A 27,432-nucleotide genomic window follows, 5' to 3' on the forward strand; every position below is an offset into this window, starting at 1 on the left:
TGATTCCTGGAATAATCGGTTATCGGTAAAAATTCATGCCGATAGTTTTCCGGGTTGCGTCCGTTGCTGGAGTGGCTGAGAAGGCTCTGTTTTCTTTATACAGTGTGAGAGCGGTCTGTAGTGGCTGAAATCACTGACACCATGTGCTGTTTGTTTAGATATGTGATGCTGCACGCTGAACAGAGCGAGAAACTTCAGACAGAAAATCTTGCCGCGCCTTACAGCGCCATTCACATAGTTTCTCATTAAATTACATATCATTATATACATCAACCGAATCGTTGTTAATGTACATAAGGAATTGTATATTAAGCATTTTCATCGAAACGTTTGTCTTTCTGTGGCTCTAATAAAGTCTGTATGCTTCATTTATAGAGCTATAATATAGATCGCTCTTTCCGTTTGCTCCATTTTTTAAACACTGAACTTCAAACTTCTCTTTGGCTCATTGTTCATTCTTGAAGTAAGTTAAACTTGTGTCCGTTTGGTGAAAAAATAAACAGTTTTAGACCACTGCTTGAACGCGACGCGTCCGGAGTGTGTGTGATACCGGTGAGTTCTCCCAGACTCCCAGACAGCTGCTCTTTTATTTTGATTAAATAATCGTTAAGTGCTCAAGGATAGAAGCAGGTAAAGTGTGAGAGTATACATTGTGCTGGTATAATTGTAGGGCTCTATGTTTTCCGCGATGCAGAAAACGCGGATGGAACCGCGGAATCCATTCATAACAACGTGATTCACAGTTTAGAGCGTGACGCTCGCGGTGATTTTAGCGTCTGCCATCTCACTAAATGAGGATGAAAACACATGAAGAACATCTCCAAAACTGCTCTGAGAGTCACTTCATGAGCATCTGACCGTTTGATTTGAGAAAAAGCCTCATATCACATGCACAGATTTGTAAAGGTATTCATTTATTTTGCAACATGTCAAAATAAAAGTCCGGTTTTGAAGTTTATTGTTCAGTAGAATCTACATAGCCTACTACTACTACTACTACTACTACTACTAAAATGAAACAAACATTATATTTAGGAAAAATCACACAACATTTCTTCCATGTTTTAATTTTAATAGTAAATCCCCTTTGTTTGCCAATTTTAAGTAATTAAAAGACAAATAAAATTAATGTTTCATGCCTTGATTGGATAACAATAAAAAAAAAATTTAAATACACAGAATTTTTGAGGGGAAAAATCATTAGGCTTCTTTAAGAAAAAATAAATTAAGTTGTTTTATGCGCTCAAATAATTAGACATGCTAAAACAGAAAAAAATATGGCGAGAAAAAATAAAACATTTCATAGGGCCCCAATCATGTAATTTTTGTTAAACTTTTTTTAAAATCATTTGAAAATCTATAAGTTTAATTATTTTATTTAATTAGACTTACTTTATGATTAATAAACTTTAATTTAACTATTAAAAAGGAGTGGAGAAAAAACAGAATACAGAAAATATAAATAACATAATTTGGAAATAAATAAAATGGAATTTAGGAAAAAATTAAACATATTTCATAGGGCCCTTTTTGAGTGTGGTAATTTCAAATTTTTTCTATTAATGTTGTGATTATTATTATTATTATTATCATTACTACTACTACTTTTTTTGTAAATAAAGCACTATTTTAGTATTTTTTTTTCAGTATCCATTTTAAAAACTATCAGTTAATTAATCGGTATCGGCCAGTGTGGTCCAATCTTGCTATCGGTATCGGCAAAATCCAATATCGGTCGACCTCTATACAGTACATAAAATGTTATTATATATCTACTAAGGAAGACTAATGGTTAATTTCAATAAAACTTAAACAGTCAGAACAATTAAATTTAACAGTATAAAAATTAGGTTGTTACAATTTTTATACATGTGACTGTTTTTGATAATGAACATGAATTTACATCTGCATCCAAACTCAAGCTACTACTGTCAAATGTGTGTTTCTAACAGAAAAAATAAATAAATACATTTAAAAAATAACATTATTAATACTGCAGCCTGCTGTGCTGAAGATACTCGTCATCGAACCTGCTTCATGATTTGAAACAATATCAAGAACATGCAGAAACTAAGAAATTAATTCTATTAAGATATTTATTTTTGTCAAGGAAGAGTGACTGGTGGGAAAGAAAGATTGACATATTTGTCAAGTTCTAATCATAACGAGTCGTTTAAAACCACAGCTAACAGTCTGTTTCTACTGTATACTTAACTTTTACAAACACCTTTGCTTTTATACATGAAATAAATAAAGATTTATCGTGATATTTATTGATACTGGCTGATATGAACAATTTTAATGTGATAATATTTTTCGGCCATACAGCATGCTTTATGTTCCTCAATCAGTGATTGTCTCCAGGAAAACACATGCTACGTGACCACTCATGCACACTGTAGCATCATGCTACATAAGACAATTTATTACGTTTATACTACGCTTTTACTCAAAACTCACTTTTTAAAATGTTTGTAATAACTTCTGATTGCCTTCTAATGAGGGATTTGGTCATGTAATGTTTCAGAAATATGCTATTTGTAGCCCCCCTTTATATCAAGCTAATCGCTACACCTGCTTAGCATTTCTCATGTAAACACCATGTATTATGAAAACAGGCAGAATCTCAGTCTCCCTTTAAATGTTTTTCTTGGAGACAGGACGGTTATGAACACGTAATATGAGCGACATACGAGCAGCGACACAATCTGAAGAAGGTGATATGTTAAATAAATCTGTGTTTGTTTCTCAGGGAGAGAAAGGAGACTCGGGGCTGCCGGGCGCTTACGGACCACGAGGAGTTCCAGTGAGTCGCTTCCTCTTTTAATAAAAGATGCATCTGTTAAATATCTGTCAGATGTATGTAAATGCATATCTAAAGTGATCTCACCAGTTTAGTACTACACTTTAAATCTAGACAAACATCCTTTGCACATGTTGACTGTAAAACTTTGGAGCTCTTCATAATTAGCAGTGTCAGAAATCTGACAGTCGTCTCGCAGTGGTTTCATGAAGTAAAAACAACAAAAATGAAGAAGGATATGCTGTAAACGGAGCCCTGCACCGACCGCAGGGTTTATAAGTGTACGGGCACCACGAGAGCCAGCATGTCAACAGGAGGAATCTGATGTTCCCATCGCTCTCGCTCTACACCTGCCGTCTACAGCAGGGAGCTGTGTTTCCATGTCAAAACATCCTGTACATGTGACGAAAAAGAACGTTTTGTTTGATCAAGTTCTTTACAATCTGGAGTGTCCCGTAAAATCTTTCACTTTCTGAGGCCAGGAGAGGGACGTTCTCACAAGAGCAGGTGTCACTAATTTTGACTAGTTTTCACTAGTTTTGACTTTGTCTTTTGACTTTGTCTCGCACCGTTTTTCAATCTGGAATGCATTATATATATATATATATATAATGCATTCCATTATATGTAAACCGTTTATTTACACAGTACAGCTGTAATGAATTATCATTAGCTTTGTTTGCCTCCTTGATTGAGAGCACTACACAGTAACAAGAGAAAAATGGATTTCATATTTGATCTACATGTGTGTTAAATTCATACATACAGTCAAGATGAAATAATTGCATTTTCACGAGCTGCTCGTCAAAGCAAAAAAATTTAGGTTTTTAGGCCTTTTTTGCAGTGTAATGTTAGTCCTGACATTTTTGTGTTCTCACTGGTGAATCTCATTACTTTATTATTTGTAAAAAAAACAGCTGTTTGATATCATAGTAATATTTTACAATATTTTTTATCAAATAAAGAGCAGAAGAGACTTCTTTCAGAAACATTATTAAATCTGACTGACGTTCGAACGCTAGTGTAAACAATCATTATTATTATTATTATTGACTTGTTTTTCTAGTCAGGTGTGACACCTTTCATCTTTTAATGTAATTATTTTACAGTCTCTCTCTCCTTCCTGCTCTCACATTTCTGCGCTGTTTCCTCTTAAATTAAATCTTTTCGATGTAGTTCAGCTTTTCTGAAAGAAGAAGAGTCTTTGAGTGAAACGCGATCGATGGAGCCACTCACTATAAAATGATATGCAGGCATCTCCATTTCAAAGCTTTCCCCTGGTTCCTACTCTTGGTTCTGTAGTCTCTGAGGACCGTGGGATCAGACTCACACTTCGCTGTTTCAGGTGTTTTGCTAACCTGCGGACGGAGGGCTGTGATGCATCGCTGAAGTCTGTGTCCGGTTGCATGCTTGTTGTTATTGAGTTATGAAGCTGTGTCTCTTGAATGCAAACACTGAGGCAGGTGTTGAGAGATCTGAGTGTGATGCGGGATCCTCGTCTGAGTTTGTAGAGCAGGTCTTTCCCAGTAAAAGACAGACGGCGCTCATCATCAGACAGCTGTGGGAAGTTATTACTCAGTTTGTGGAAGGGAGGAAGAGGGTGTATGTTCTCACATTTCATATTTGGAGAAAATAGTGGTACTTTATGGTTTTTACGGTCACTCGTCTGTTAAGATATTTACATTTTCATTGTACAAATGCACAAAAAGAAATAATGCAGCATTTTTTAAGGGGGACAGCTGGTGCATGTTATTTAAACATTTCAGTTTTAATTTTGTTAAGAATCAGTTTAACTCTTTAATGTAAAATATGACGTATTTTAAAGTTTTTGAGGTCCTGTATTAAAAGGACTTAACCCTCCATTATTTTTGTATTTTTTAATTTATTGCTAATTCCAGTTATTTTTATGATTCTCTTTAGATTATCAAAAATACTGCTAGAGTAATGACAAATAAATGAAATAACAGTTTTAATAAAAAATAATATATTTTAATGAAAAAAATAAATATAAATAATAAATAATATAAACATAAAGTATATAAATAATATATTTGAAATAATATTAATAATAAATTAATTATTTTGGAACTTTTAAGATAATTATTATTATTATTATTATTAATGTAAATAATAAAGATCTATACATCTATTTTTTTAATTTTGAGGTATTAAACCTTGGGACACTTTTTAGGTAATTTGTATTATTTTTATTGGTGAATCTTATTACTGTAGTATATTTTTTCTGATAAACACATGAATAAATAATAATAATAATGTAATTAAAAGTCGCACAGTACCTTGAAGTCTGTCATATTACTGGCATTAGACTTATGTGAAGTCTTGATGTTAAAACAGAGCAGGATCTAACACAGTCAGATTTTTGAGGAGGATGATGCTGCTAACAGAGCAATGTTTTTACACATTTTGATGTACTTGACTCCGGGGTTCATCGCTGCCAATTACTGGAGCCTCAAAGGAAGCAGATGGATGGAGGAAGTTTTTAATGGATCTCAATTAAAGTAATTTAGCGGGCTAGAAAAACAGACAGTAGAAATGTGTGAATGTCAGAAAGTCAATTGTGTCCTTTTTCTTGGCAGGCTTCTATTTGAGCAATAGCTTTGCCAGAGCGTAGATTAATTGAGTGGCATCCTGGTAATGCTGTAATAACAGTAACTGGAGAAGAAGAACATGATGAATGATGGAATAACAGCGAGGCCTTGATGTCTGAAACACAAGGTCATTAGCGCCGCTTGTGCCGTCTAATGACCTTGTGAATCACATATCATGTTCTTTCCAGGGAATGCGTGGTCTTCCTGGTGAGGAGGGAGCGAGCGGACCGCAGGTATGGACTCACACATACACATACTGTAGACTACTACACGCTCTGCTCAGTCAAATCAGACTCCTGCAGCTCCTGTCGGATGCAGGGTTATCAAGTCTACTTCTTTTCTTTCTTACTTTACTTTTAAGATGTCATGGATTGAGTTTCCCAAATGGGTTAAAGGTTTGAAATGTTGCATAAATTAATTTAGCATTCTACCTATGATAAAGTTTTGTGAAGGAGGGCCACTGGTAGAAAGCTTTTTAACTAGTTTATGATCAATATGCATATCAGTGGCTGTAAAATATGTGTTTTAGGTATGGAGACGGCATATTGTGAGTTTTGATATTTGCTTGTGCTACTTTGGGCACTACTTTAACCACCAACCAATGCACATACATACACATACATATATAAATGCCATCAGCAATTTATGAATGAAATGTGACCAGGTTTTGTGAAGTTCACCCATGTCCAGCCAGATTTAGTCAGTGTAAGATGAGTAAATGAGGTTAAAAACCTACGGCACAGACACGTGCATCATGTTGCATCATCTTTAATTGTCACATGGCGTATCACAAACCCATGCTATCGATCTTGTGTTTCATGGAGTTTAGGGTGCGAGAGGAGCACCGGGACAGAAAGGATCACCTGGGACAAGAGGATCTCCTGTGAGTAAACGTCCCATACAATGTGTCCACTGACCTGTTAAAATGGGACACTTCAGAGATATTGGATTGGATGGAGTCCCAGGCAGCTGTAGAGCTGGACAGGGGTCAAACACTAACCAGCGCTCGCTCCAGGACGGGGTAACAGAGCGCTCGGGTACACAATGTTAGGGTGACCTCTGATGGAGAGAGCCAAACATTCAGTCTGTGTTTGCCATGATCTGTGTCAGAGCAAACACTGCTGCCATCTAGTGCTGGATGAGATCTGAACCCAGGCTTTCTGAACGTACTGTAGATGGAACAGAATATGTCAGTATGGTCTCTGATTATAAATCTCCTGCATTGGCAATGCTTCAAAGTTAAACTTCCATTACTTTTATATTATTAAATAATAATAATAATAATACATGCATACATAAATAAAACTTTTACAGTACTGTACTTTCACTAATCACACTGCAAAAAAATACAAATGTCTTAAGCTTCCTAAATCAAGATACATTCACTCGAGAAGCGATGTGACAAAATAAGACGCTGTGTTTTCTGACAAATTGATCAAAATGAAGTGAGTTGGGCTCAGAAACAGTTTCCCCTCCCCCTTTGACAGATATCTGTTCTTGTTATAAACATAAACTCACTTTTTGTTCAATTTCCCAGAATCTTCACATCGTAATTTTGTATCTCCAGTAAATGTGCCTCGATTTAAAGATGTTTTAGATAACTGTACTAGAAAACAAGACACAAAAAAAAAAACAAAATGAGGAAGATAATCTTTTTTTTTTTTGGCTCATGCAACATTTAATGTCATTACTTTATGAACTTAAGACTCCCTGCTTTGATTTTTTAGGTCTTTATTTGTAAAGACGTGAATTAAGACATTTTAAGGCCTGTAGAAACCTGTGCATTAAAATCATTTTCAAAAAGTCATTTTTATTGCACATCATAATTTCTTTAATTTATGTTGTTTCTTACAGTGCATTTTAGTTTAAGTTCATTTTCCTATTCTGGTCAAATAAGTATCTCCTGGAGTTTTTCTGAAACTTTATTTGCAGTCCGCCGAGCGAGCCGCTGTGTGTTATCAGCGTCCAGTGCTTTATTCAGTCAGTGTTTAACTCTGAATCCTGTCTGATTGAATCCTTCAGGGCACGCCGGGGCCTTCAGGGCCCTCCGGAGCAGACGGACTCCACGGCCCCAAGGTTGGTCTGCTCCAAACATCACCTTTAGCAATTATGCTAATACCTTGACTTGAATCAGGTGGGGATAGCTGTGCTAAGATTACATTTACTCTGTTCCTGGATTTGTGCTCTTATCAAATGGATTATAGAAGCAATGCTGAACGAAACCATTTAGGTTGCTGGGTTTGCAACAGTATTTCATTTAATATTTAGAGTGATTAATAGTCTTTTTTTATCTGTCGATGGAAACAAATGGCTTCTTCTACTTAGGTTTTAGTGGAGGAATTATATAAGTGTGTTTATATATGTGTTGTGTGTGTTCAGGGTAACGCAGGAGAGAAGGGAGATGCAGGATTTCCTGGAGCCGCAGGTCAGAAGGTAAGAGTCTCCTCTTGTGTAGTTTAGATTTGTGCATTAAGTCACTCAGTTGTGAAGTTCGCCTTCAGAGCTGTGTGGATGAGTGAGGTGAAGAGGTTATTCTCAGAGGTTTGGTGACTCTCTCAGGGTGTCCAGGGTGAGCTGGGATTTCCAGGACTTCAGGGTGCCATGGGCCTTCCTGGATTTAAAGGACACAAGGTGATGCTGCCGTCCTCATTAAACACCTAGTGCTCAAAATACAGAGTCAGGACGATGCTTCTGAAACAAGTCTCTTCTGCTCACCAGGGCTGCATTTATTTGATCAAAAAATATTAAATATTACTCCAGTGTAAATCATCTGTGTTCTGTGTGAATCTGTGTTAAAGTGTAATGTATTTCTGTGATGCTCCGCTGTATTTTCAGCATCATTCCTCCAGTCTTCAGTGTCACATGATCTTCAGAAATCAGAATAATATGATGATTTACTGCTCAAGAAACATTTCTGATTATTATCAATGTTGAACACAGTTGTGCTGCTCAATATTTCTGTGGAAACTGTGACGCACTGTATCTGCAGTATTAAGATGCGTAGAGAAGTGCCAGTGCTGTCTCTGCTATACATCTATTAAGTCACTTTGGATAAAGCATCTGCTTGTAAGGAAGATAAGCCTAATATCCTGGCGTTTCAGCTCTTAAATGTAGTTTCTGATATACTGATATGCTAGAGAACTGAAGGTAGAAGTGAGTCGATGTTTCTCTTTTATTTTCAGGGAGAGAGAGGAGAACCCGGAGCCAAAGGCATTCAGGTGGATCCCAGTCGTTCCCTTCACATTTAAACAATGCTTTTGAATAATACTGTATGATTTATCAAAGGTTTAGATTTGGCTTCAACACAGATTCAGATTTGTTTCTGATCTCAAATGTATCTCTAAACTAGATGTTAGAGTCGTAATGATAAGCTTAGTGCGGAATTAGTGGAAACGGTTAACTTTATCACTCTTCAAACTGATTTGTGTCATTTTTTTATCTGTTTGATGAGCAATGGCAGACGTAACCTGTTTGGAAACATGACTTTTTGAAATTGTGTTTGGTGTTGCTAGTGATGCAAAAATGACACACAAGTCCAAGAAACCAAAGTGTTTGAGCTTCAAAAAGAACACAAAGATGCTATAAAAGAAAGTCATTTGAATTAATATGATAAACAGATGTAATTTAATCACATTTATCCAATTAAAAAATTGTTGAACAGACATACAAAGAGCACACTATATATGTTAAACAGAAGATCAATAAATGATGATAAACCATTTTTTTTAATGTATTCCCATATGACAAAATATATATTTAAATATATTTCAATTTGGCCTTTTTTATAATAATAATAATAATAATAATAATAATAATAATAATAATAATAATTTATTACACTTTTATAATACATTAAATATACATAAAAAAATATATATTTAACACTATATTTTGCTCTCCATATATTTACATTAATGAAAATACATTCACATGTGTCACATATGAAGATAATGTTTGTTTGTTTATAACTTGCATGAATATTATAACATATTTGACTTAAAATCAGCAGGAAGATACCTTACAATGTTCCAAAAAATATTATATTGAAATATATATATATATGCAAATTATACATGATCAAATTAATATAAATCTAGTTTTGATCTCTAGTAGGCTTCCATCCACATTTTCTTGCCTCTGAAATATATTTTGGTATATTAAGGTTGACACTAAATATCCTTTCAATTTCAAAAATATATTCCTTTGAGCTTCACCGTTTACACATATATTTAGTGTATATTTGAAATGGAATTCGTCCCAAAGAATAAAGAAACCTTACTAAATAAAATGTAGTTTGGGTTTATGAAAGCATGGTTGCTAAATCATAAATGTCCTAATATTATAATCACTAATGTCCAGTGATTTTTTCATGCTGACACTGTGAGATGAACTACACTACACTACTCATACTGCAGCAGTCTCAGTAGGGTACACTACCCTAAGTGTTGTTGGCTCAGTGTCTCTCAGTTAAACGGGATGTGACACCGTCTTCTAAAGGTTATAAAGAGCCACCTACTGTTTTGAATGTTAATGATAACCTTTCAGAGTCTGATACTCCTGCTAACAGCGTCTCCTCCCATTCACAGGGTGAAAAAGGCAGCAAAGGCCTCCCAGGATTCCCTGGTTTTCCAGTAAGTGTACAAACTCCTCTCACCCAGCAGGGGGCGTGTCTTCTTACAGCGCCGCACCTCAACATCGACCGCTGTTATTGGGCCAGTCAGAAATTCAGAACTGAAGAAGTGACTCACATTAGGAGCTGGAATTTGAACTGGAATGACAATATATAACAATATATATAACTATATATATAAACAAAACAGCATCATGTATGCATGCATAGTTTAATACAAAGCCAAGGCGGAAAGCCAATCACACAGAGTAAATTTTTCATTTAAAAACATGAGATGCAGTTGGATGAGGAAAAACCCGCCGTAAAGTCTCGAGATATGTTTTTAAAAAGTTGACCTTATATTAATTTTACATGGCTTTCTAAAAAAGCAACGTTGATCGATGTCCCTTTAGAAAATGCGATAAATATGTGATCTGTGTGAACTGCTTGGTTTCCGTTTTGACGTAAGCAAGATTTTCTCCGCATTGATGTCCTCTTTTTCCGTAATATTTTGGATGAACAACGTAGCAGCGCCTCATCTTGCTCTGAGGGTTTACTGCTAGTTTACGGTCTCTGTTTTACGATTTAAATCCGCCAGCAACAGTAATATACTGATTTGTGTCAGAAATACTATTGACAGCATGCAGAATCAAAACGAGACTTCACACCTGTCATGAAACAGCAGTTTCCATTTATGAAATATTGTCATTTGAAGTAAAAACATATATGACACCTACTAGAAATGGCAATAATATTAACATATATTATTGCCCAAATAAATAAGTATGTTTGTGTTATACATGTCTGGACACATCATCTATATCCATCTATAAACTCGTCGATACATGTTGATATTATAGAAGTAACTGAGCTTTTCCTCCTGTCACCTGCTGTGAAAACTGAGCTTGTCTTTGTGTTTAATAACAGATCTCTCTCTGATTTTATCATAAAAGTTTCCTCTTTCTCGTTCCTCCTGAATCAGGGTGAAGTGGGACCCAGAGGCAGCAAAGGAGAGGTTTGCACAACTCAAATCACCTTTAAACAAATCCTGCCTATTTACACAAGAAACCCGATGGTCTCCGCCTCCTAAAGGAAGTAACATGGCACAGCAGAGCACTTCGGAGTGTTAGACTAAGCTGCTTTCAGCGTGCTGTCAGAGCAACTAGAGGAAATATCCCATGTATATTTATTATTTTGTGTTTGTGGGCAAATCAGTAGCAGACATATGCAAATCAGTCGCTTCCTTTAAAAGAATGTAAAGAAAATGAGCATGTTTATTAAATATTTCTGTACTGTAGGTTTGCTCCACACTAGAGCTGCACAATATTTTCCAGAATATCATATTGTGATTATTTGATATGAAAAAGATTTAATTACATTTTGCTGCTCAACAACCTAAAATCTTATTTATTTTTCAGTCTACCTGAATATTGTGGCATATTATCAGGGCTATTATTGTTGACTATTTTTGGTTAATTTAAATATTTGAAAAATTTCAATTTAAATGAAAATGTCAAAAGTTGCCTTGGCAACTAATTGAAAATAGGTTTGTTAAATTACCTTTAATTTATTTCTAATTAATATATGAATAAATACTGATAAAAAACTATATTATACAATATGTAATATTTCTGCAAAGGCATGTCATAAGCAAACCAAAAATAAAGCAAGCATGCATGCTTGGAGTATGTGTAGTTACAGAGCAGCATTCCTCATGCATTTAAATCCTACACTCGTTTAATATGCAGCCTTTTCACAGTTCAGTAATCACGCAAGGCCACATCATGATTTAATTGAATTAATGGTGCAGCTCTACACTGCTTTTAGATCCAACAGACTCACTTGCATGAAGTATACAAGTCCAAGTATACAGTAGGCTTTAAGAGTGGTGTTTTTAATCTACTAGAAAGGTACGCCGGGTGAAACTGGGGTCAAAGGTCGTGACGGACAGAAGGGAGACATGGGACACATGGGTGTAGTCGGACCGCGTGGATTCCCCGGTCAGGATGGTTTGCCAGGGCTTCCCGGCGCTCCGGGCTTTCCAGGGAAGCCTGTGAGTATTCTCACATTTCTCACAACTACATGTTAGCAATTACAATGTTTGTTACAGCCACCAGGTTTTCCTTTCGCAAGAAATAGACACATTGTAAACAAAGTATGGCATGGGCTGGAGCAATGTCAGGACGCATCATTTGAGCTGATTCATGAAAGAAACAACAAGGCCCGAGGTCAAGACTGTATTATCTGTGAAGCTGTATGTGTTTTTCATGTAGCGACGCCATCTAATGAGTGACTCAATATGTGTTTCAGGGTAAGCCTCCCTCAGAGGAGTACTTAATAAAACTCTGTGGGGACATTTTGAGAAGTGAGTATCCAACCTTGTTCAAGGTCATTATTCTCTTGAGAACAAAGAGCCCAAGGAACGTTTCCTTTTCCCTTTTATAATACGAACAAGCCTGATATGTAAAGAGCCGAGAATAGCATGGGGCTTCCAATTAAAGCTGTTAGATAAAAGCAAAGTTCACAAGAAAGGAGCTTTTGTTACGGAAACTTGCTGAGCTATCAGAGTTTTTCCAGTTTGCCTTGAATTAAAGTAATATAGTACAATCTGTTATCATTTTACTTTTTCCCCTGTGGTCCACTTACAAACCTAGTGAGCTGCCTCACTGCATAGTGTCTACATGTAGCCTAACCATCACAGAGACTTAAAACTGACTGATCTGAAATGATCCACTGTACTTTGACAGCAACTCCAGTCTCTCCAATGGAATCAACAGTCAACTTGAATCACTTATGCCTTGAAAACCAACAATTTTTTTGCCTTGATGTCATTGATTTCAGAGTTGTGTTATAGTTTAATTGTTTGTGGAGACCACAAAATGAACTACAAATGCCTTAAACTGAATCCTAGCTGTCATCAAAATACTTGCGACTTCTGTTATATGGAGTAAACTCCCAAAATAGATCAACCCAAAATGAATTTTTAATGGTCAAGCTGAAGACTAGCCGATGTTACAAATAGACTCAATGGGAAAAATTATGCATTTTTGCGAAACCCCAAAAACTTACTTATACATACAATTCACTCCTGTTTCTAGATGAAATGAGCATTAGTGGCAGTAAAACACCAACAACTTTTTTCTTTTCACACAAATTAGTAAGTAAACTAAGTAAGTAAGCACTGCACTTAAGAGTCTCATGAAATGCGAGTCATGATAAAAGAGCTCGAAGACTTTTATCAAGCTAAATGAGCAAAAATGACACGTTTGCCTCATCAGATCTGTTTTTATCTTACGTTTGCTTTTGTTAACACTACTGGTTAGTATAAGCATAGGTTTTATGCTATTTCAAACTCAATAGAGCATTAACCATTTAGTGACACTAGTGCTTGGCAGTTTGACCAACAATCTGTATACAATTTTTTTTTTTTAAGATTTTGATGGTTTCATGGTTTATCAGGTTTTTTAAAATTTATTTATAGTTTTTTATTTTTCCTGACTCTTTGCCTTTATGCGAGTCATAACGCATGACACAGTTGCAGAACTACTGCACTTTAATCAGGATCCAAACATAAATGCTACATGTAGCATGGGCTGTTTTTGAAGTAAATACTTTAAATAAGTAAAAAAATACTTTCACAATCTGAAGACAGACAACAGAATGGTCTGACCATAGCTTTGTGAAATTCTGCTATATAAAACATATCTGCACAAAGCAGAAGCAGCAGACGGACCGAAAGACACACAGATTCACTCTCTGACAGCAGGTGGCGCTTCTGGAACAGCAGCGTTGCAGCGTTTCCCTGGTTACTGCTGTAAACAAAGCAGCACTGTGGTATTAATGCTACATTAATATGGACTATATATGGAATTAAGATGAAAAGAAAAAACCTTCTAAAATTTCTGAAGACAGTCAGTTCCCCTCAGAGATACATTCATATAACCCCCAAATTTAGTATTTCAGATTTTCTTCCAATATTCTTCTCACTGTGAAGTGTATTTGCTCTGCCTGCTACAGTATTTTCTCCTGTTTGAATTTGTCTTTAGCACCTAAAGAATTAGTTGTGTTATAAATAGTTCTAAAAGTACTCAAACCATGCAGATAACCGCGACCTCCTTGTTAAAATGTAAGCAGGTTCACCTTAATCTGTTTTGGATAAATCTAAACATGCTATTAGCGTCACTAACTGGACTTTTCCAAGTTTCCATTTCAAGTTTTACAAAACATGCGAGCAGCAACATATCATTCAGTAGAAATATTGTGCAGCAGGACCGGCTTTGCCGACAGGCGACACAGGCATCTGCTGGATGGGGCGCAAAATTGCAGAATAAAAAAAAAAAGTTAATTAAATGTATGTATCATATTATGAAAGCTGCGCACACGCTGTACACTTTTACAGTTGGAGCTCTCTCGCCTTGGGCACCAAATAACCTAGAGCCGGCCCTGTTGTACAGGCACATTTTTCGATGGACCATGGGATTAAAAAAATAAACTCATTTTTTCGGTGAACCCATTTTTAGTGATGCTTTAATATTGACTAATTTACAGTATATTTTACTATCAGCTTTTTTTCTGTTACCTTGTCCACCATCCTGGATTTATTTTTTACTTCACATGACTTGGAAAACAGCAACATTAGTCATGTTTCTTTTTTGTGCTACAAAACAGCCTCATGAGTTTCCTTATGACCATTTTCTTCCTGTTTTCCAACTCTTAGAATTAATTTTGACATGTTTTGGCATTGGGTTTTTGTATGTAAATGTGGTGGTATATTAATGAATTTGATGCTAAATAAGTGATGTAACAGAAATAGTGATAAACTCAATATTCCCTATTACAGTATGTCTCCATTAAGTGGATTAGTGAGAAAAAAAAAGTAGGGTGTCATTCTCTCCACCGATTGTTGGTTGGATAGAGGATGATCTAAATGCAAGTCCTGCACACATCACAAGAGAGTCCGTTGTTTCTGAAATTTTAGTGCAATAAGATGCATGTGACTGAGTAAATACTTGACTGGGTCAAGTAATTTCTCAAAATTCTCATCATATGACCCCTTGTGCTTCTAGTGTTGTTCAGTCATCTCTACTATAATGCATCTCTATCAGATCAGCTGCCGCAGCTACTGCAGATGATGAATCCTCAGCGCTGTGAACACTGTGAGACCATTAAGGGACCGCAGGGACCCCCTGGAGCTCCAGGGCCTAAAGGGTCCAGCGGGTCCCCTGGCTATCCCGGCAGACATGGTGCTCAGGGCTACCCAGGACCTCCGGGCATTCAAGGACCTCCGGGAGTCAAAGGTAACAGAGGCGTCTGGCTGTAACACTTCCAGATTATGTAAATGGATTTGGCTTTGGGTTTGTATTTTAATTGCATAACATGTTTGCCACTCTGTTAGGGGACATGGGCACAAGGGGATTTAAGGGCAATAAAGGAGAGAGCAGACCAGGATACCCAGGGCCTCCTGGATACACAGGTACAATGACATCACTACATTATTAACCCTCACAACACATTCAGGTCCTTTTCTACACAGAGGGAAAAATATGTCGTTTTTAGTAAGGGAACAAACTTTGCAAAATGCATCATTCATTCTTCAGATTTTTTTTCAATTATTTTTAAGATGTACTACCATTTATACAAAAATGTTAATTTTTCATGTTCGGGCAATTTTGGACCTGTGTCAAAAATACTTTTCACAAAATCATTTATAAAGTTATGTTAATGTAAAAAAAAAAAAAAAAAAAAAAAAACAAACTTTTGAATATTTATCTTGTTTTGATGTTTTGTTAGAAATACATATGCAGGTTTTATAAATGTGAACTTTTTGAGCAACCAAGAAATATTAATTCAAATGAATACACACACACACACACACACACAGTGGAGAACAAAATTAGAGAATAATCTACAAATTTCACAAATATTGTTATTCTTCATCGCTCAAAATTAGAAGGAATATAAGCTGTAGGTAAACCACCGTTACACTAACATGTTTGACAAAATACTGTAACAAGGCATTTCAACAAAAACATTATTTTGTGGAAAACACAGTGATCAAAATTAGAGAACATTAACCACTAACACACGAAAGATTACAACAAAATTGTAAATGCAGTAATAAAATAGTAATAACATGTTCACATTTAAACTGTTTGGACATTCACTCATAACTTACAATATCAGATCAAGTATATTGTTTCATGTGAAAAATATTGCATTATGACTTTTATAAATGTCTTTGGGTCCAAATAGACCTAAAGTGTGAAAATAGTCTATAGATACTGAATGCATTATGAGGGTTAATGTAATAATGTCTGATTCATCATGTGACTGAAATATATGGCACAAACGCGCAGCGGTTGGGAAGGAATCTTGTGTAACTGTCAGATTGTGTATTCCCTCAACACCAACAGGGATTCAGGGTCCTCGCGGCAGTGATGGCATTGGCATTCCGGGTCCTCCGGGAATCACGGGTAAATCCGGGGCTCCGGGCATTCCAGGGAAGCAAGGTCCCCCAGGGCCGAACGGAGTGTGCGACATGTCCATCTGCTACCAATCATATAACCTCAGGGATGAGCGCTACAGTAAAGGGCCCGATTTCTAGCACACGCGCTTGAGTGGACACATGGGCTCAGCTCTCAGACTGCCAAAAGCCAAATCCAGAGGAATTTACTGACATGGCTTTGGACGTTGTCTGTGTATGCTACGGTGCAAGGAAACATCAGGGGCTTGTAGAAGAACAACGGTCTTTAGAGAGAAATTTAAAGACATGAAACCTGCCTTTTGATGCACAAAGAGTGGGTCCGTAAACATCATTAACACAATAGTACATACATAAGGTAATTTGCAAAACAATACTGCGAATATATTCATGTGGATAGATGTCAATGTCATGAACAAATGGCTATTTTGTTACCAAACAAGGAACTTGTTTGCAAACTTTTTGCAACAAGATATTAGATGCAGTAATAAAAGCATTAGCTCGTTTGTGGTCTGGTACTAATGAAGATAATGAAGATATCAGGGACAGATATTATTAATAAAGGGGATAAGCTTCATGTTTATGTTTTTGTTTAGCAAAAATATCTTTTTAATCTTGACTTCAACGATACTTGACTTGGGATGTTGGATTGGACAGCTTTTTAAGACACAACTGCCATCATATTTTCATATTTAATTGAATTACTAACTGCTTTAAATTGTTGGCTAGGTTGATTTAATAAAGAGCAATTGCTGTTTTATATTATTTACATATTTGTGTACTTTTTTATTCTTGGCACTGCCTGAAGGGAAGGTAAATACACACTAACCTCAGTGAATATTAAATAAAAGGAACACAAACCTTTATAATCAAAGCTATTCAATTCTGTGTGTTTTATTCTTCACTTTTGGCAGTAAAGTGTTTAAGCTGTGTAAGGTTTGAAATACAAATCTGCCAGATGTAATTATTTTAAATACTGTTTTTGTAAGTCCATGCAAAGTGCTCGTTACATAAATATGGTCTTCCAGTGAAATCTTGAATAAACTGATATCTCAATTTTCTCTTCTATAATCTTTTTTCTGTCGAACATTCAATTCTAATCTGTTGTTTTATTCACTCAAAGTATTTTTATTCAAAATAGCTTGAAACTGTATTTTTAAAGTCAGAACGTAGTGATGCGATCCCATATAAGTTTACATTTTTAAATGATGCAAATCTAATCTGCCAAGAATGACTTTGTTAGAATAAAATGTAATGGACACTTTGTGATTGGTCTGTGGTTTCTTGAGAGCGATGATGTATGTTGTCAAGGTCTCAAACCCATGTCAAGTCTTGAGAAAATTCTGACATCATATAAAAAGGAAGTAGAGGAAGATTTCAAAGACATGATTCAGATTTGTGCAGCTGTAGACAGACACACAATCACATTAGAAGACTGCGGTTTCTATTAATGAACCGGCCAGACGAGCTGTAAACAGTACTTTGGGGTAAGTCTACAATCTCTACTGACTTATTTATCCAGCTTTTCATTTTAGTAAACTCGCTCAATCCTGCAGGTTGTTGGTAGCCACCAAGATGGAAACGCCTGACACAACACCAGACGTTTATGAAGACTATTCGCTGATGACCGGTAGAACTGTTCAGTGCAACACCATCGCCATCAACAACTTCTGCCAACATTTTCTTCCACCCTTCTACTACGTCATCTTCATCGCCAGCGTATTGGGCAACGGAGTGGTTCTGCTCGTCCTCTACAAGTTCGAAAAGCTCAACACGGTCACAAATATATTCCTCATCAACCTGCTGGCTTCCAATGCCATCTTCACCCTCACACTCCCGTTTCAAGCCGTTCATCATTCAGACCAGTGGATCTTCGGAGAAGCTCTTTGTAAGCTGGTGACCAGCGCAGACTATCTGGGCTTCTACAGCTCCATCCTCTTCCTCACCCTCATGACGTTCGACCGCTATCTGGCCGTGGTGCATTGTGTGGTCGCCAACAAGCAGCGCAGAAGCTGCTATGCTGTCGTGCTGTCTGCAGTCGTCTGGATCATTAGCATCCTCGCTAGCCTCGAACCCTTCATCCATTTCACCGTTGAAGAGTATCCGATGGAAGGACTGGTGTGTGAAGACTCCAGCGATGCTCAGTGGAAAGTCTTCAGTCTCTATAATCAGTTTGTGTTGTTTTTTATCCTGCCGTTGACTGTATTCGTCTACTGCTACTTCAGGATAACGCTGACCGTCCTGGCCACGAGGATGAGAGGCAAACACCGCACCGTGTGGCTCATATTCATCATCGTCCTGATGTTTTTCACATTCTGGAGCCCGTATAACATTATACTGATCATAAACGATAATCAAGATCCTAAGCAGTGTAATAGCAGCCTCTTGTATGCACAGTACGTCACCAGTAACATCGCCCGCTTGTATTTCTGCATTAACCCTTTATTTTACACCTTTCTGGGAAGGAAGTTTCAGAATCATGTGAGAGGCATGTTAGTGAATCAGGTCCCATGTTTATCAGACCGGATCAGTGTCAGCGCAAGCAGCAGAACATTAGCTAAAGACTGAGTGATTACTGTGAGGCGTTGAGCTTTCGTCAACATTCACGCTTTTATTCTACATGTCTTTATAGAAAAAATGGCAATGAACTAGCAAATGATTTGTTGATGAACTTGATTGATGTTTATACACAGTATAATAAACTGGTGTGACTTCACTGATTTGTTTCTTTTATGTGATGCAGGGTTATTATAGTTAACTAAAACTAACAACTTAAATATTTTGTTACTTAAGTTAAAATAAACTGAAACAAATTAAAAATATATATATATATACATAGAAAAATGTTGTTCAACATGTTGCCAAGGAAACATTTCTTATTTTCCTTTATCTTGATGTACTAAAATGACTAAAACTGTGATTAAAATGAATAAAATCTATATGTGTATTAATGTAATGTAATGTAAAAAAAAAAATCATAAAACTTTAAAATATAGAAAATAAAAAATAAAGATTAATAAAAACTATATTTTATAGTATCTCAATGATCTCAATAGATTTTATTTAATTTTTTCAAACTTGTTTTGACCTTACCGTAAAATAAACACACACACACGCACGCACACACACACACACACACACACACACACACACACACACACACACACACACACACACACACACACACACACACACATATATTATATAAAATATATTATCATTATAAATTGCATTAAACATTACATTACACCAGGTTTCCCCAAACCGGGCTTAATATAAGAACTGGAGAGGGTTTGTGAGTTGTAATAATGTACACAATCAAACACACAAAAAAATATTTGCTTATCTTTATGTCAATCTGGCCATATTTTATCTTAAGGGGTATTGTTGACAAAAATGTTTGGGAATCCCTGCATTATATAAATAAACATTATTAAACATGAAAATAAACCGCTTTAGAAGTGTCTTTTCTGCATCACTGAGATACTATTAATTATTGAATAATTGTATTCATATACTTTCTGTTTTAATTTAAATTTGTTAAAGTCTTACCATTTTAGTCTTTATGTCTTTATCTATTATTTATTTATTTATTAGTTTAGTACTTCAAATTACTTTTTATTATCACTTTTGTATCTTGTTTTATAAAATGTCTGTATTACTTTCTCATGTCAACACCAATATTTATATAATACCTATTTCCGGTTTGTATTAAAACCAACGAAATATTTAGTATTTCGAAGAGATTCATTTTATGGCAGGCGTTAAACCAAAACCACTGTAAATACGAGCAGAAGCAAGTGTGATCACATCCCTCGTCCAGCCGCACGTGTTCAAAGGAAATAATGTAATTAGTGCTGGACTCCTGAGGGGCCTCCCACCCACAGAGCTGCACTGTGTGATTGCATACGGGCCCCGAGGAGCTTCCACCTGTTTGTCCAGATCCTTGTTCCTTAGCGGGAGAGCGACAGCATGCTGGGAACGCAGTGGAAAGCAGAAGGTAGGGTGAGTCATGGGTGAGAATAGTGAAGTTTGGGTTAATGACACACAGTCATGTCCTGTATGAGGCGTCTTCGCTGGGAAACAGTGGGGGGTGGGGAAAGAACAGCCTGCTTTTCCAGAAAAACAATGCAAAAATAATATATTTTAAGGTGTTTGCACTAAAATAGGCCCATAAAAGTATGACCAGTGGCTCAGTTTGCCCTAAAAATCAAACTGGCAAATCAAACACCACCAAGACGCTGCATTGTTTGCTTTGAAACCCAAGCTCTTTATGCTTTCCTCCTCCAGATTCTTGACCCAGCCGCTCTCAGATTTCTCAATCAATGCAATTTCATGCATGCAGTCACACAGTTCATTAAAAACCAAGACACAGAAATATCTGGACCACTTCTCATCTTCCCCTTTCCTCAGAAACTGTATTCTTCTTGTGTAGTTTTGCAATAGGACATATTGTCAATGTGTATGCTAAAAATATTTTATTTTTATTTTTGATCAGAGTCACTTGCTTAAAAAAACTAAATCAAATTGTTACACTGACCAAGCTGAAAATCTACTTCTTACACATGCAAACAAACAAAAAAAGAAAACATAAATATAAATAAACACAATATAATAAATAAAAATAAAATATAAATAAATAATACAATTAATTGTTATTAAATAAATAATTGTAAATAAACTAATTAATAAATACTAAATATGTTTTTGGGGGTGCGATTGTGATGACAATGTGATGATGAAAGTTTAGTGCATGCATTTTAATTAGGTATTAGGTATTATAAAACTAAAATGTCTAAACTAATTTTAAATACCACATCAAGTGGCTATTTTTTGTTTGCAAACAAACCAGTGACATTTACTGTGATAAATTGAGTGTATTAATTCATAGACCAGCCCTAAAAAATGACTTGTTGGTAATTGTCATAATGGCTTCCAGTAATTATGGAAGTCGTTATGATGCCAAAATGAATTGCCCCTATGATGTCATAATGCTCTTTATAATGCCATAACAGCTATTATGATATTATAATGACTTCCAGCAATGATTAAAATGATAAATTGCAGCTTCAGATCGACACTCATTAACATAGAGACATATTCAAGACTAATTGCATGAAAATATCTGGAGATGCTTCCTCTGTAAATATGCAAACTCTTTCACTGCTGGCTTGGTCACAGCAAATAACAGTTTCTTAGTTGGAGAGGGAGGCTCACGTAACGCCACTCAAGAGAGAAGCGAGGATCTTAAATTAATTTAGATATTTGAAAGGCACTTCCAATTACCAGCCGCATGCTTTTGGGAGTCAGAAGCCTGATGTGCTAACAACAGATAAAGAGAGGCCAGAAGGGCCAAGAAACCAATCCTTTTATTAAGCAAAGTACAAAAAATATTCAAGGACAGGATCTACAAAATACAACTTTGTACCAAAATGCATAACCCAAGCGCATGGACTAACTAATTACATTTGTAATCAGAAGTCAAAGTTTCGTAGATTTCCAACAAAACGCATGTATCATGAAACTAATGTACCAACAAACCAAAGTGATTCTTCCAGCCATTGTTTGCATTCCTCCAGACATCTGTATCAAAAGAAAAATGAGTGAAAAATGCTTATGGGAAGTCGTGGCCTAATGGTTAGAGAGTCGGACTCCCAATCAAAAGGTTGTGAGTTCGAGTCCCGGGCTGGCAGGAATTGTGGGTGGGGGGAGTGCATGTACAGTTCTCTCTCCACCTTCAATACCACGACTTAGGTGCCCTTGAGCAAGGCATCGAACCCCCAACTGCTCCCCGGGCGCCGCAGCATAAATGGCTTCCCACTGCCCCGGGTGTGTGCTCACAGTGTGTGTGTGTGTGTTCACTGCTCTGTGTGTGTGCACTTCGGATGGGTTAAATGCAGAGCACAAATTCTGAGTATGGGTCACCATACTTGGCTGAATGTCACTTCACTTTCACTTTCACTTTAAACAAGCAGTGTAATGTACCTCTGGTGTGCTCTATTTTCTATTTAATATAATCAACAAATTGAGTTCCTTTGCTCTAATTTGAGTTGAATTTTTCTTAATTATGGGATTATGGCAGCGTGTACCTTGTCGTTTACCGTGGCTTCTGGCACAGTGATTGCCAGTGTCTCTTAAACTCTCTCTCCCGCTTGCCTCTTGATTTGGATGTCTTTCCCTTTGAGCTGTTTTTGATTCAGAGTATTTTTTTTTAAAAGATTGGGTTCTTGACTTTTAAACATGACTGTGAAATAAGCATGCACCTTGGGGTTTAAAAAGCAATTTCCGGACTGTTGCCTCTGTGAGCGGTGTATACTGCAATTCATGCACGAGTCTGCATGTATCTTCCTCATCGCCGGCCTGAACCTCTCTCACCTCTTCAGCTTCTCATGTGATTTGGCAGTTGTGTGACTTCTTTTTTTTGCACAAAAGATGTCTCATAATGATGGAAAAATGGTTTGCTTTGTCATTCAGCAACACTGACGCTCTCAAGAAGCAAAGCAAGCAGCATGTTACATGTACTTACTATAGCAATCACAGAAAATTAGGCATAATTACATGCAATCCTAGGAAGGATACTATACATAAATGCATACTATACCAAATCATAGCACATTAAAACAAGTATCCCAAAAGGTATCTGGAGGTTTACTATTTCCTGTGGAAAGTTGAAGTGCAGATTCATGCACGCTCTAATAGCTAATACTGCCCACAACCAATTGCACACTGGACAAAGATTCAGTTAGAAATACAAATACGCATAAAAGTGATAAAAATAAAATAAAAATAAAAACATTATGGAAAGGTGAGACTGACAGTTAAGTGAGAGTGAGAGGTTTAGATAAAGGGTTTCTTTGATTATTATTATTATTATTAATATCCCCTGATGAAAGATATTTAATGTTATCCACTTTATATTTAATCGGCAACAACATTGTGAACTTTTTATAAAGATACGATTTGGCCATTAACTTTTTAAATGCATCATTATGCAAACATATGAGGAGAGTTCTTGACATTAAAGACCAGGAACTGGCAGATCAAATGCCTCTTCATTCATCTCTGATACAGCAGGTAATTATATAAAAGTAAATGCAGATGATGATAACAGTGGCAAAATTACTGAAAGGGCAGTTTAAATGGTGATGGGATGCATGTAACCGAGCAACGGAGGACTTCATTAAAGACGCAATTACGCAGAAATAATACCCTTAATGAAATTAACCATGGTTTTACTACAGATAAAACAAACAAACAACATGATTACTATAGTTAAATCATGGTAACCATAAATTAACCATGGTTTTGCTACACTAACCATAGTTTAACCATGGTGTTTGCAGTAACATGGTAATTAATATGACAAAAAACATGGTTACTACCCTTTTACTATAATACAACTATGGTTAATTTTCATAACTACAGTACATGTCCCAAAGCCACTATTCTGTTACACATTCAAAAGTATGAACTTTTTCCTAACAAAAATATTTTAGGTTGTAGTATAAGTGGGAGAATTCGGACGCAGCAAATGTTTTGAACAAAACAGTAAAGTGAATGATTCAATGACCCGCTCACAAAGAAAGTAGTGTGTTTCAGTCAACTGTTAACAATATAACAGATTACATTCACTTGCATAGTAAACATCATTGTGATTCAGTTTAGGACTTTTAAAAATTACAGATTTTATTAATCAAAATGTATTATAAATTAATGTTTATATAAATACAGTACACCTGCATATCGATGTATTCAGCAATAATGTGCGAGAGGCTGTGCTGCTGTCAGCCAATACCACAGGCCTCCAGGACCTTATGGATTTCATACAATGCTTACCATTAAATACAAAGATACATGTATTAGTATCTAATTATTATTATTATTTTTTATCATTAAATGTCATCATTCTGCTAGAAAATAGTTCCTGACAGGGACAGTAAATGGCAAGAGAATGTTCCTGTATAAGGGGCTGTTCACATAGAACACACTTTTTTTATTAATTGCGCTACTTTTACATTGATTTCTATGTAAATGCGCTTGGCTGACGTGTTTGACCATTGCACTCTCATCTTGCGTACTGTGCATGATACAGTTGTAAAAACGTGGTGCTCAAGTTAAAATAACTTTAACGAGCGTCTCAAAAATTTTGTGTTTTTTTTCCCCGTTTTTTTTTTCTGATCAGTGATCAGTCGTTTCACTTCTAAATGAATCAGCATTTTTTTAAAGGAATCGGCAAACAATTGAATTGATAACAAAGACTTGATGCCGCCTACTGGCATAACAACGTAACGTACAGAAATGGTCACTGAAAAACAACTAATAGCCACAAAAACTGGCAGTTTGTCTGGAGCATGCAAACACTGACATGGTTTTAAAATCAAGCAGTTTACTAAATTTTTATAATATACTGTAACTTTCAAAAATTCCCTCTTAATCGAAAAAAAAAAAAATCTATTCATGCAATAAAAACAACAACAAACAGCCTGTTTAATTCTGAGAAAGGGTGTCATGATCTCTTGACCTACATGTGAACATCTGAAATGATAAAAAATGTATGAAACAATTGCTTTAAGGAAGACTACTGTTTATTAAAGCCCAACACGTTCTTAATAGATTTATATGAGGCCCACATAATGTATCGTCAAACTCATTCTGACACAAGATATGCTGAAACATCTTCTTTAACAGCACATTTAGCACTAAAAATCCAGTTCTATCCTCCCAAGACAAACCCCCTTGCCTCGTCTCTCCTGCGGCATGTTGATGGTGCAGCAGGCGCCCCGCAGTGCTTTTGTCAGCTGACGTCTTGCCCTCTAGACACGAGCGTCTGGCTTTTCTCCAGGCTGTATGTTGTCAGCGCTAGCATACTGGTGGGGCGAGAGACATGCTAGATCCTTAGGCAAAGCAATTATTGGCTGGTTTCTTTGTTGAGTGCACTGCTGCCGGGGCCCCGAGAGACAGAGAGACAACTCCTCGGGAAAAAGTTTTCTTCAATTGGCCACCAGCTGTCTTCCAGTCTCATGTAGATTCCCTCAGTACTGCAAACAGACTAGACTAAATTAGAACAAGCTTCCAATCTACAGGCCTAGAATGAAAATGAAAGCAAAAAAGGAGGAGAAATGCACCACCCATTCATTGGCAATTTGTTTAGTTTTTTTTCTGCCTCGGCATTCACCAATGCATTTAATTAAGCGGTACTCTTGTAAATGTTCAGCGTCATCAAAACCAAGCTGTGCATTAATAATGGAGAACACCTTGTGGAAGCGCAGCTGTAAACACATGCATTGTCATTTCTTCATCAGTCCCTCAGCAAGAATGTTCATTTCCATATGGTCCTACATCTGATAATGGAAACATCATTAGTGAAATCATTTATTTTATTTCGATAGTCCACCTTAGATATTCTCTTAACTGTAAGCATCTTTGGAACTACATCAGAGCATTTGTAGACTGTTAAGTAATGGTTAGTAAAATAAGTTGCCATTCTTGCAAAGTTACATATAGTCAGCAGAACGTCTGTTGAGTGACCATCAAAATAAAGTTGGTAGATACAGTATTAAGCAGACAGTCTACTAATACTCTAATGACTGCTAGTTGCAAAGTTATTTATAGGTAGCTGAATGTCTAAAGTGGACTGTCAAACTAAAGCAATTTTTAATTAGATATTGAATTGTATCTTCCACCTTCTGATTGGTTTTGAGAATTTCTGTTAAAGATCTGAGAAGCCATGCAATAGACAATGATATATTACACATAATTTGATGTTTAGAGCTGTGTTGCACTCTGATTTCTTCTCTTTCAATTCCTCCGATTTGCTCAGGAATATAAACTAAAGTCTTCCACCAAAATTATTCTAAAACATTACTTATAGGTGGTGTGCAGGCGTAAGCAATAAGTTACTTATTTAACAAATAAATATTTGCCCAACAATTGGTTCCAAATTTTGAGTTGGAATTTTATTAAGTGTCTTTCTGATTTGTTAACTTAAAGGCACATTTGCATTTCTCTCACATTTCATGGGGATCGAGGAGCAAGGAGACGCTGGATATTTCTTCAACATGGAATTTTAATTCAAGGACGTGGAAAACACAGGAACTCACAGTTCTATGTTAAAAGACTTTTATTATAAAACTGCATGGGGATTGTGAGTCAAGGAAAAGCTAATGATTGGTCATAAAAATGAACAGTTAAATAAATGTTATTATATGAGATAAAAGTGTATTTACAGCAGAGAACCGCAAATGTGATTGTGTGGTTTAATTAATGAATGATTAACTTCTTAGTGGAATCTTTGAAGGACAAGAACATATTTAAAAGTTCAGCTGACAAAAAAATCCATGTTTTATCAAAAGTAATAAATTGTTCCACCTCTTACATCACAAAAACCTCTTACTTTTCAGAACCTCTCTTCTGGCAACATCTCTGCTTACTGGTATGTTATGCCCATTTTTCATGAGCCAATCAATTCCAGATGGATAAAATCAAGTCCCACCCTGCATGTTTTCTCATTAAATATCTAGTTTCACACAGAAATGCATCAGGACACAGAAGTAAAATGTGTCGATGCCAAGCATAAAAAACAAGCAAAAGGCCGGTTCAGATTCACAGGTTGGGATATTTCAGCAGTAACTGTTGCTGATTTACAAGCCAGAAGAGTTCATCGTTAACTGCAACTGAAATGACTGTGGAGAGTTTCTCAATGATAGAACACTCTCCTCTCCTCTCCTCTCATAATATGATTTACAGTCACATTTATTTATACATATATTATTTGTTACGGGAGCCCCGAGTCGTATTTCTCATTGTCTGTGCTTGTATTTATAAGCGTGGGTATATTTTGTACTGTTGCTCATTTGTTAATTGAGGCCTGACACACACTTTCGCTTTCACGAAAGGTCAAAGCTTATCTATAGAGCACTTTTATAAATTA

The 27,432-nt window shown here is 36.2% G+C and overlaps 2 protein-coding genes across 2 annotated transcripts in view; both read left to right on the plus strand.

Annotated features, from left to right (window-relative positions):
- si:dkey-225n22.4 (collagen alpha-1(XXI) chain) overlaps positions 1-16,914 on the plus strand; it is a 45,223-nt gene extending 28,309 nt beyond the window's left edge. The window contains exons 16-29 of the mRNA XM_059535178.1: positions 2,753-2,806; positions 5,601-5,645; positions 6,242-6,295; positions 7,435-7,488; positions 7,792-7,845; positions 7,972-8,043; positions 8,595-8,630; positions 9,999-10,043; positions 11,004-11,036; positions 11,928-12,074; positions 12,332-12,386; positions 15,127-15,318; positions 15,417-15,494; positions 16,435-16,914. Coding sequence (XP_059391161.1) covers positions 2,753-2,806; positions 5,601-5,645; positions 6,242-6,295; positions 7,435-7,488; positions 7,792-7,845; positions 7,972-8,043; positions 8,595-8,630; positions 9,999-10,043; positions 11,004-11,036; positions 11,928-12,074; positions 12,332-12,386; positions 15,127-15,318; positions 15,417-15,494; positions 16,435-16,625 — 1,110 coding nt within the window. The 3' untranslated portion in view covers positions 16,626-16,914. The remainder of the gene's footprint in view (positions 1-2,752; positions 2,807-5,600; positions 5,646-6,241; positions 6,296-7,434; positions 7,489-7,791; positions 7,846-7,971; positions 8,044-8,594; positions 8,631-9,998; positions 10,044-11,003; positions 11,037-11,927; positions 12,075-12,331; positions 12,387-15,126; positions 15,319-15,416; positions 15,495-16,434) is intronic.
- A 1,100-nt stretch (positions 16,915-18,014) lies between these two features.
- ccr12b.2 (chemokine (C-C motif) receptor 12b, tandem duplicate 2) lies at positions 18,015-19,212 on the plus strand. Its single transcript, XM_059534713.1, has one exon. It carries the CDS (start codon positions 18,078-18,080, stop codon positions 19,068-19,070), a length of 993 nt encoding a protein of 330 aa, XP_059390696.1. The 5' UTR covers positions 18,015-18,077; the 3' UTR covers positions 19,071-19,212.
- Positions 19,213-27,432: the final 8,220 nt, after the last annotated feature.

This window comes from Carassius carassius, chromosome 42 (genome assembly GCF_963082965.1).
Source record: "Carassius carassius chromosome 42, fCarCar2.1, whole genome shotgun sequence".
In the NCBI taxonomy this organism is placed as follows: domain Eukaryota; kingdom Metazoa; phylum Chordata; class Actinopteri; order Cypriniformes; family Cyprinidae; genus Carassius; species Carassius carassius.